Genomic DNA, 10906 nt, shown 5'->3' on the forward strand with positions numbered 1-10906 from the left:
TACGAAAGAAATGGCCCATTCTGTTGTTTTAATTTCAAACAATAGTTTAAAATATATATCTTTTTTTAAAATTCTCTAGTTAATTTTCCATTTGAATCAGAAAATAAGCTTCTTAAATAAACAGATCTTACTAAAATGTGTTTACAAAAATGTTTCTGATTGGCTGAGCAATCAGGGCATGGAATGTTTAGAGAGAATGAGCCATTGCTTTTTTATCTGTACTATGTAGACATGCACAAAATCCAGAAAAAAGAGGGCAGAGCAACGAAAGAGAAAAAGGGAGCTAAACAGTTTTGTCAATGAACAAGAGAGGTGTACGACACAAAAAGTCGTCCATTCTCCCTTATCTTGTGCGTTTTTTGTTTTGTTCTTTATAATGCAGAATACAAATCTGCTTTGTGATATGACAATATGCCATACATATCGAAGCAAGTCACAGACTTATTTCAGAACGAAGGTTTTCCACTTCCATCTGTAGAAAAACAAAAAAAGAAAGAAAAGTTAGGATTAATATCATTTTTGTATCATTACTAGGAATAATTGTTTTATTAAACATGCTCATGTTCTTATTGGGACATGAAACCCAAAATTTTGCTGTCATGATTCAGATAGAGAATACAATTTTAAACAACTTTCCAATTTACTTCTATTATTTAATTTGCTTTATTCTTTAGATATCCTTTGTTGAAGAAATAGCAATGCGTATGGATGAGCCAATCACACAAGGCATCTATGTGCAACCACCAATCAGCAGCTACTGAGCCTATTTAGATATTCTTTTCAGCAAACGTTATCAAGAGAATGAATCATTTAGATATTAGAATTAAATTGGAAAGTTGTTTAAAATTGCATGTTCTTTCTAAATCAGGAAAGAAAAAAAATGTGTTTCATGTCCCTTTAAGGTGCTACTTAATTAATTAATTACTTATAGTTATTTGCTATATTGATGTCTCCTAATAAACTCTCTTTTCCCCTATAATGTTGACACTTTAGCTCACAAAATGTAAAAGCTGCATTGAGGAGAAAGGCTCTATGTATAAAGACTACTTTAACCCTTTCTTTCTATATGACGGTCGTCTCTCTTTTCTGTCCTTTAACCTGAGTGTAGTTTCCCATAGTTGCTCACCTTGCTGGAAGCCGTCTTGCAGCTGAATCTGGAGTTGATACAACTCATCATTAAACCGGTCACATTGAATCTCTGAGGCACCTGCCTCAAGGTCTGTTTTGTAGGACATCAGTTCCTCTAAGAAGTTACATTCTTCTGGCGACAGATCAGTCGTCACGTTCGAGGTTAAGGATGGAGAGGCAGAGAGGTTCCCTCCTACTTCATCTTCCTCCAGAGGACTGCAGGGGGATCCTGCAGCTGCAAATGGAGGTGAGTCAGGAAAGTCTTTGAATAGACTGCAGACCTGGTGGCCGCTAGCTGGGAGGGATGGGTCTTGACATGTCAAGAAGAGAGAGAAATCGATGCTCTTCCAGGAACGAGTGAAAGGCAGGGAGGCATCACTATCTGGAAGATTTGCTGGGAGTGAGATACTTCTGCATGTTAGTCCATGGCCACCAAAGACCATGCTTTCGGAGCATGAGATGTCTTTGTTGGCAACACTAAAGACATTGGCCAGTGATCCTATCTGCTTGACCAAGAGGTCTATTTCAGTCTTGTCTTGTTCATTGTACCTGAAAATAGCCTGGTTGATAGGTGAAGTTTCTGGAGTCAACAAACTTTCTGGAAGCATTGGCAGATCCACAAAGAGGGGCCCTGGGATTTCAGGGACTGTCATAACTGTACAATCACCACCATCCCCAGGACTATCCGGTGTTGGGGGCAGCTTCTCATAGAGGGAACTGCAATAGGAGTAATATAGTTCTGGGGTAAGGTTGGTTGATTCTTGATCAGATGTTGTTTGTTGAGCACTTTCTGGAGTCCCAAACAAAAACGAGCAGGTTTGGAGGGGTGTATAAGGAGGAGTGCAGGTTGAATCTTTTGACGTTGGTGTCCCATGTTGATCTCTTCTAAAGGTTGATTCATATGGGGCTGGTTGGAAAAGGGTGAAGAGAGATTGGTTCTCTAACTGTCCATCAGGAGCAACAGACTCTTCCAGTAGTGGAGCATTGCCCTGGCAAAGGATTGGATCTTCTGGGCTTACTGGTGTGTGATCAGAGAACTCAAAGGACTGTCCAGCACTTGTGGGGGTATTTGCATGGGGAGTGAAGACTTGGTCTGGGCTGGAGATGTCCCCTGGGGAGAGTAGAGTTTCTTGATAGGAAGGTGGGCCAGCGATTGAAAATGAAAGGGGAGTCTCTTCAGAAATGAGTTGCTGCTTTAAACACCAAGCTTCTGACTCACTGTTGGTTAGAGAAGAGAGTTCCATGAGCACATATAATATGTGTGTGTATAAAACCCAACCAAAATAAAATTAATGTGAGGTTATATGTACATATAAATCTCCTACCTGATAATATAGTTGTATGATGTGATGGGCACATCACTGCTCTCCAGTAAAAGAAGAGAATAAACCCAAATCCATTGATTATCTTTTCTGAGCAGGCGCATCACAGCTTCACTTCGACAATCGTTAGATTCATTCACTGCAGAAAGAAGGTTGATCAAACATTAGTTCTGCCAAGTTCTGTTTCCTTTATTCATCAATCCCTTTTTATAATTTGGTCTATCTTTGCGTTCTTGGTTTTATTTCTATCTTCCTAGTTTACATCCCACTTTTATTTAAATTTTTGTGTTTTTTCTGTTATCTTTTTACTATTCTATCTATGTTTGCCCATAATTCACCAGTAATACTACTTTAAAAGTAAGTACTTACGGAGTCTGTAATGCTGATTCGACAGGTGTGTGAGATCTTCTGGGTGAATAAGATTGTACCACGATTTGCAGATAATGTCAATCTTCTCGTAACCCAAATGTAAAGATAAGCTGCAAAAGAAAACAAAATCTAATTATCACGCTTGTCCAGTCCATAAGAGTATGAGATATAAATAATACCTAATATGTCCCTCCCACCTGTGTGTAAAAGAATGGTGCTAGGTTTATTGTAACCCACTATACAATGACACTGTAAGCAATATTGTACCATTATAGGGGTTCCCCACCTAGCCTATAGGTTAACAAATGCAGTAGTTGGGGTTTTCTGAACCTTCTGATGTGGGGTGATATGAAACACAGCTATAGTTACCTGTCCGAGATGTCCAGCACTGACAGGTCCTTTGCATGTCGACTCTCAAAGAAGTCTATTAAGAAGTGATTGTGTGTGACCCTGGGCTTCGGATCCAGGGGAATGCAGAAGGCTGTGAAAACTGGGTTAGATGACCAGTAGGTGCCTGACGGAGGCTGCTGGAACCTTCCCCTGATCAGAACAAGTTTGTTGGTAGCACTCTGCCTTCTTGCTGTCTTTGATGTATTAAATCGGCATCTAAACATTCGCTCTGCAGATGACAGAAGAACAATGTCTTTGGTTAAGAACATCTGGTAAGTCAAACTGTTTTTATTTTGTTGCTCTGTCAATTTACACATAAGAAACGATATGGTCAAAAACCCTATTTATATAAATATTAAAATGGCAAAGACTTACCAGTATCAAGAGTTGATGGCATAGCTAGTTGGTTTCGCATGACAAAATGATCAGAAGGGTCAATGATATCATAGATATTGTCTCCCTGTGCCACCAAGTCAACCTGATTTGAAAAAAATATTTGTGAGTGACATAATTTTATTGGGTCATTTTTGTTAACATCATGTTCAAGATATTGATTTTTTTTTATTATGAACTTTTGTATTTCTTTATTTTCCTAATAAGTAAAATCTACATTTAGGAAGTGTGTCTAAAAGTAAATTATAATCTATAATCTTAAATATGAAGTCTTGCTTTATTAAATCAGCACAAGGTTTTGAAAGATGTATGGTATCAATATGTAATAAGGTAAAAGTAATCTATACATCTTAAAGTAAATCTTTTCCAAAGTGCAAGTATTTTTTTTTTCCCCTTGGGGAATGTAGTTTAACCCTGTTTTCAAAATAATAGATATGCAGTAGGTTGTAAGATTAGACATATGCATGATTGACTCACCATTGAATGCCCAAGATGGTCAGCCACGTTTTCGGACACGTATATAATTTTTCCTTCACTGGTGAATGTCAGTAGGAAACCAGGGAGACTGTGTACAAAATCCAGTAAGTCTTGGCTTGAGAGAATGCTTTCCAACTCATCCTTTGCATGTTCTGTTAATAATACAAAAGAGAATTCCTGTGAAACATTAATATTTTACATTTCTTTTAAATCAATGTGCCATTCTTCACAAAACATATTAAAATTTGAAAATGAATACATTATTTGGAAGTATCAATTTAAATATTTCTAAAGCTACAGAACCTTGGACAGCTACAGTGCAAACTAGTCAATCTTTTAGTACCTTGGACAGCAACCGCATACACTAAACACAGTACAACCTGCAAACTAGATAGCTACAGTTGAATCTGTTGACTTCATATTATCTCTCTACAATTTTCATATGACAAGCTACACCATTTTACATCTTAATTAGCAGGTGTACATCTAAAGAACTGGCACTAACAAAAGTGGACGGCCAACAGGTGAAAGTGAGAGAGCAAGTACCTTTTCCAAAAGATTGTTAAAAAAAAGTTATCAAGAAAGATGATATTGATTTTCTGTTGTAAGTTGTGAAACATTACAACATATGCTATTCAGTACAATAACAATCAAACCCGAAGCTTTACAGAATACCCCAATAATTTGTCAGCAAGATCTTACCTCTTGTGAAGAACACAGATTTCCTGGTGTATATACATGCTAGAGACATAATATGAAGGTAGGATAGCCGAACTTTGTCTGCTTCGGAGATAGGAAGAAGATCTTTTAAGTTTCTTATCTCTGCATTGATTTGGTCCCTTCTGGCTTTGGATGCGCCTTTTGTAGACCTGTACATTTTGGATGGGGTCCCCAGGATGCTGATGTAGAGTCAGTCCAGAGATCCCCTCTCTCTTCTTTCTTATCTTCTTCCGTTTCGATATCTCTTTTCGTCCCCACCAGTGCAGTATCCCTTCCTATGTCTATATATGCTCGTCTCTCGATTCTGCTTTAAACTACCTTAGCTCGTGGCTCCCTTTATATAGTAACTGAATAGTGTGTGGGCAGGTGAGACGAAAGGGAGGAGGGGGAGCAGAGTGGAGTTTAACATCAATGGGTTGCATGGTTAGGGAACTGCCTTGCTCTGCTATTACAGGCGAGCGTCATCAACTCTTACAGATGACGCTGAGCCACAGGAGAGCAGAGAAAAGGGGGGTGAGATGAGAAAAGGGGGAGTGAGGAGGGAGAGATTTGAGCAGAGCCAAATATTACATTCTGTACTCAATTTGGAAAGAATAACAGGCAATTCTACATTTTCATCAAAGATGCATGAATACTGCTGAGCAAATGATTATATATGTATATATATATATATATATATATATATATATATATATATATATATATATATATATATATATATATATATATAGTACCAGAACTCAGCAGATATACTTGTTCTAACAACACAATTTATAAATATATCATTGTCATGCTTTCATCATGTAGAGGGATTGTAATTAATGAGTAAAGACTTAGTGGATGAATCCGATGTAGCTCTGCAAATCTGTGTGGAGATTTAAACAATATAAATGGTAGGGAAGACATTAAAATATATCCAGCAAACAATAGATGGAAGGATTTAAGAGGTGTTAGCACTCTTCTGTTGAATATTCTTTATAAAATATACTATTCCTGATTGAAATAAACTGCAGTTTATTAGCAGCCCACTTATGCCAGGTTTAGTAGGATATAATGTGTCTCCCCCTACTCACACACTATGCTAGCTGTAAATAGGTATCTGCTCCTGATTTCCTGTCTTTCTATATATTTATGTCTCCATCTACCTCTCTCTTCCCTTTTATTGTTGAAAGGATAATTAGCTGTAAGTTGAAGTGACGCCATAGTGTTTTGTGAATGACGGCTGCTGCTTTGCATACTCTCTGCGTTTTCACCATATTTGGTAAACGCTTCGTATGCAGGGTAGTTAACTCTATATGCTGCCTGCTATGTTCTGAAATGCTTCAAAGCTGTGCTATTTTTATACTGCACAGTTATGATGTGGATCTTGTTGATAAACAGCCCCATGTCACAATTCAAGCTGTAGATAACAGATTTTTGCTGGAAAATAGTCTTTCTTAAAGATACAAGGCAATTCATTGACTAAATACAGAAATTTAGGTCAGTCTTATTGGAAACAGGTTTAATATGCAGAAAGATGAAAGTATATAAAATCTTACCCTGGAAATCAGCATGCCAGCTCTTGATTGAGATAAAATTCAATAGAATCCACCAATTCTTTATTGGTATGACAGAGAAGCACATGTATTGCTAAAGCTGGGTAGGAGACAGAGTTCTTTCCATAGGGAATATTTAATGGATGAAAACATAAGGTCCTGTATTGCATGCTAAGGGCATATGATCATCAAGTGCAGAAGATGTATCAGCTGGTAAACCATTCATCTAGATGGGGTGTGATGTTGGCTTTTCATGACAAGTCGTTTGTGCAGACGGTAGAACTCTGCAGCATGGTTTTTTCTCTGTAGTACCTTCATACAGTTGGTTTCCTGAGCAACAGTTGTGTCTTTCTACTGAAAATAATATACATCTATGGAGTTATTCACAAGCTTTGTATTTCACCCCATATACAAGATTTCTTGGAGGTTACAACACTACCTCCTCACAGCCAATTTAATATGTACCCTAATGTCATAACATAGGTACCTTTCTGGTTTTTGTGTTGCCCCAGGCAGGAGGCCTTCCTTCTGCAAACAACTTTGGTCAATTCATCAAGCAAGGACAGTAGCCTCCTTACCCTACAAATCCTATGTTACAATCTGTAGCATAGTAGACCTAGAAATGAAATAGACAGACACATTTTCCAGGCATTGGTTATTTATTGGGATAAAAAATGTAAAAAAAAAAAAAAAAGGAAACACTTGATCCATCCCATAAAATTTGTTGACCAAACTGTGTTGCCTCAAAGAATGTTTCAGTCTCTAGCCTAGCAGCTAATATTCAGGCATGGGCTCAAAACATATATTCTGTGATACTTAAAATGAGATTTACTTTCCCCTTAGATGCAAACTCTACATAATTGTTATTTTTAATGAGTAGGTTGACCTCCAAAGCATATAAGACAGAGGACTACAAATAGCCACCTCAACTCCCCAAGATAGCTATAGTCAGGTTTATTCCCTCCTTCAAAATCATTATTGTTTTTGTTTGAAGTAGTGAGAATAACAAACTCACAGGCCTGTAGTTCTTGAGATTTCTTCATTACCATTTTGTGGAGAGGTACTATGTACTTAATGTCAATGATTTATTACACAGTTTAGCAAATGGTGCAGCTAGATAAAAGTGCCGTTAAAACCCTTGCCTGAATATTATCTGGACCCAAAATCTTTGCAGTTTTTGATAATGTCAATAAGAGTCCATTTACTGTAGAAAGAGAAAGGCTAACCACATTATTGGATATAGTGGCATCTTTTAATAGTCAGATGTAAGGACAGGACAAAAGTAATCACTAAGACAGTCTACTATCTTATTATCTCCTTCTACAAATCCAGTATGCACATTTGTCCTAAGACTAAGTCATAAAATTTCATCTTCCTGTTCTATTGATTTGACATTGCAGGATAAATACTTGAACAAGTTATATCTCCTAATAACTATAGATTTTCCTAACAAATTATTCAAAATAGTGATTACTTTTGTTCACTCTTTACAACAGATGATAAAGATAGTGAAATTCTATTAAGGGGTGTTACTTTAAATGTGAGTAGTACTTTTCTTTTTACAGAGAAAGAGATTTCGAGGGCTTTATCAAAAATAAAAGTAAATCAGTCAATGGGTCCAGATAATATTTACCCAAGGGTTCTAAGAGAACCTGATCAGTGATAGCTACTCCATTAGCTGATGTATTCAGTCACTGCTAACAGGAGTTGTACCAAAAGGCTGGAAAATTGCCAATATAGCCCCTCTTCATAAAAAGGGTAGTAGGGAAGATTCTGCTAATTATAGGCCAGTCAGTTTGAACTCAATTGCAGGAAAATTAATGGAATCTCTTTTAAAGGAAACACTTGTCTTACCTGCAGGCAAATAACTTAGAAGACACTGCTGGAAGATCATGTCAGACTAATCTAATTGATTTATTTGACAATGTAGCCAAATTAATTAACTATAGATTTTACTAAAAAATGATTCATAATAATGAAAACTGTGTACTTATACATTGTTTTTCCTTTTTCATAACATTAAATATTGTATATTATTACAATAAAACAAAAAATCAAAAATGATGAAATTAAAGATGAAGATGATATATCTTAGAAAAACAAAACAAAAGCTTTTGGTTAACTGCACCATCTGTGCTAGCATGGGCACAGATGAAAGTCTTAGTCAGTCAATTTGCTATTTTGGTATCAGAAGATTTGAGAAGATTCCTGGGTTTATTCCCAATGATGAATCCAAACTCCTACAAGCCTCCAGTTTTTTTTATATATATGTATATTTATATATAGAAAGACAACATGTTCCTCTTGGCCAGGACGAATCATGAGCTGTAACGAGGAGGCATTTTAGTTAATAAGGTGACACATCAAGGAATTGAGTAATCCATGGTTGATCAACAAAAGGGAGGTAATGGTCATGGTAGGAGACCTACATTAGAGAGATAATCTGTTATGAAATGTAAGAGTACATTCTGTTCTCAAGATGTAAACTCACCTGCAGAGCCATGTGTTTGTGTGTATATATATATATATATATATATATATATAAATATATGTGTGTGTGTATGTGTGTTATATATATATATATATATATATATATATATATAAATATATATTTGTGTATATACACACACATATATGTATGTGTATATATATATATGTATATATATATATACACATGCGACCTCAAAGCTCTGATTAACTGTTACGCTTACATAAAAAGTGTTACAAAAAATAAAAAGTACAGTTACACTGATAATAACACCGTCTAATAAGTTATAAGGGCTCAATATATGAGGTTGCAGGTGATAGAACAAAAAAAAGGCTGCAGAGGGCTTTAACAAAAAGATACATACATATACCTGTCTAAATATGTATGTGTGTGTGTGTTTGTGTGTATATATATATATATATTTTATATGTGTGTACATATGTATATGTGTTTTACTGTATATATTTCACATTCCAATGTTCTTCACACACACATATATATTTAATAATTAAAAGAACATTATTTTCTATGTGAAGAACAAAGGAATGTAAAATATGCGCACATTAAAACTTAAACTTAAAGGATTCTTAAGGTGATTTTTTTTTAATTAATAAAAATGATTAAACAAACTGTAAACTATATAGATATATTCTATGCATTGTATATAATATTTTACAGTATGTTTAATAATTTTTTATTTTTTTTAATATTTTCGATGTAATATTTCAATAACTCGCCTTAAGAGTACAGCACTAAGATCTAAATTAAGAAAGGTGATGCACAAAATCGCATATTTTACATTCCTATGTTCACATAAATAACATACTTTTTATTATTAAATATATATTTACATATATATCTGATACTGTTCATGTAAAATATATATTTATATGAATATATATAGTGCATTGTAGCCCTTTGCAGTCAAGTAGTTGCAAACAAGTAAAATCATTTTTATGCAATATCAATTTTAATAACGTGTTTATGTATATACTGTAAATATTTCACATTCCAAAGTTCTTCACATAAGGGAATGTGTTGTAAGTATTTTTAAATATATATTCTTTTATATATATATATATATATATATATATATATATATATATATATATTTATATCCAGACACACACACACATTTATATATAGATATAGATATAGATATAGATATATATTTTAAAGAAAAATATGTATTTATGAATAAATAGAACACATTTAGCTATGTGAAGAACATTGAAATGTGAAATATTCATATTTCATGTCTGGTTAGCGCACATGAGAAAACAGGATCGGGTTTGCGCACGAGTAGGATGCTCCATTGAAGTCTATGGTAGAATACGTTAACGGGACCGGAATATTATAACTTCGTCCTTTTGTGCACGTTGGGTTAGCGTGCAAGCAAAAATGTTTAACTTTCAACTTGTAATACGCGCGGTATTCGTCATGCACAAAAAGCCGAGTTTGAGTCCTGTTAGTGTGTGAGCGATAATTAGGGCTTCACTCATAATATAGGTGTTTACCACCTCAATTGGAAATTTATTCCATAAAACCCCCACCCTTTCTGTAAAAAAATGCTTCCTCACAATTCTCCTAAACCTGCTACCCTCTAACTTAAGATTGTGACCCCCCTTGTTTTGGCATTTTTTTTGTGGAAAATGCTTTTAGCTTCCACTTTATTAAGTCCCTTCATATATCTCTATCATGTCACCTCTTTCCCTTCGCTCCTCTAAACTATACATATTTAGGTTATGGAGTCTTTCTTTCTACATTTTATATTTTAGACCATGTACCATTTTAATAGCCCTCCTTTGGACAGTTTCTAGTTTTTTTTTATATCTTTCTGGAGATATAGGCCTCTAGTTATCAACATGTCTACTTACCTGCCTTCGCCGGCCCCAATAGGCCCGCCTAAGCTCGCCTACCATTGCCGCCACGGACCTGAATAATCTCTCCAAAGTTATCAATAAAGCTGTCAAAAAGCCACGCACCAAGTACGGGGCGATGAGCAGCGGACTGTGATAGTTATCACTCATCCGATCTCGCTGCTCTTTGGCTTTTTTACAGCTTTATTGACAAGCTGTCACTAA

General features: G+C 35.4%; 1 protein-coding gene across 1 annotated transcript; it reads right to left on the reverse strand.

The window, feature by feature from the left end:
- Positions 1-446: 446 nt before the first annotated feature.
- Positions 447-4956, reverse strand: NPAS4 (neuronal PAS domain protein 4). Its single transcript, XM_053688850.1, has 8 exons — positions 4782-4956; positions 4080-4231; positions 3585-3687; positions 3189-3438; positions 2820-2929; positions 2454-2589; positions 1127-2346; positions 447-472 (listed from the first exon to the last, which is right to left on the reverse strand). The coding sequence occupies exons 1-8, from the start codon at positions 4954-4956 to the stop codon at positions 447-449; spliced, it is 2172 nt and encodes a 723-aa protein (XP_053544825.1).
- Between the last annotated feature and the right edge of the window lie 5950 nt (positions 4957-10906).

This window comes from Bombina bombina, chromosome 7, assembly GCF_027579735.1.
Source record: "Bombina bombina isolate aBomBom1 chromosome 7, aBomBom1.pri, whole genome shotgun sequence".
NCBI lineage: Eukaryota > Metazoa > Chordata > Amphibia > Anura > Bombinatoridae > Bombina > Bombina bombina.

Coding starts and splice junctions, on each gene's coding strand:
- NPAS4 (XM_053688850.1), bottom strand. CDS start 4,956: ATGTACAGGTCTACAAAAGGCGCATCCAAAGCCAGAAGGGACCAAATC. Junction 4,232..4,781: donor ATCTGTGTTCTTCACAAGAG/GTAAGATCTTGC, acceptor TATTATTAACAG/AACATGCAAAGGATGAGTTG. Junction 2,347..2,453: donor TCATACAACTATATTATCAG/GTAGGAGATTTA, acceptor TCTAACCAACAG/TGAGTCAGAAGCTTGGTGTT.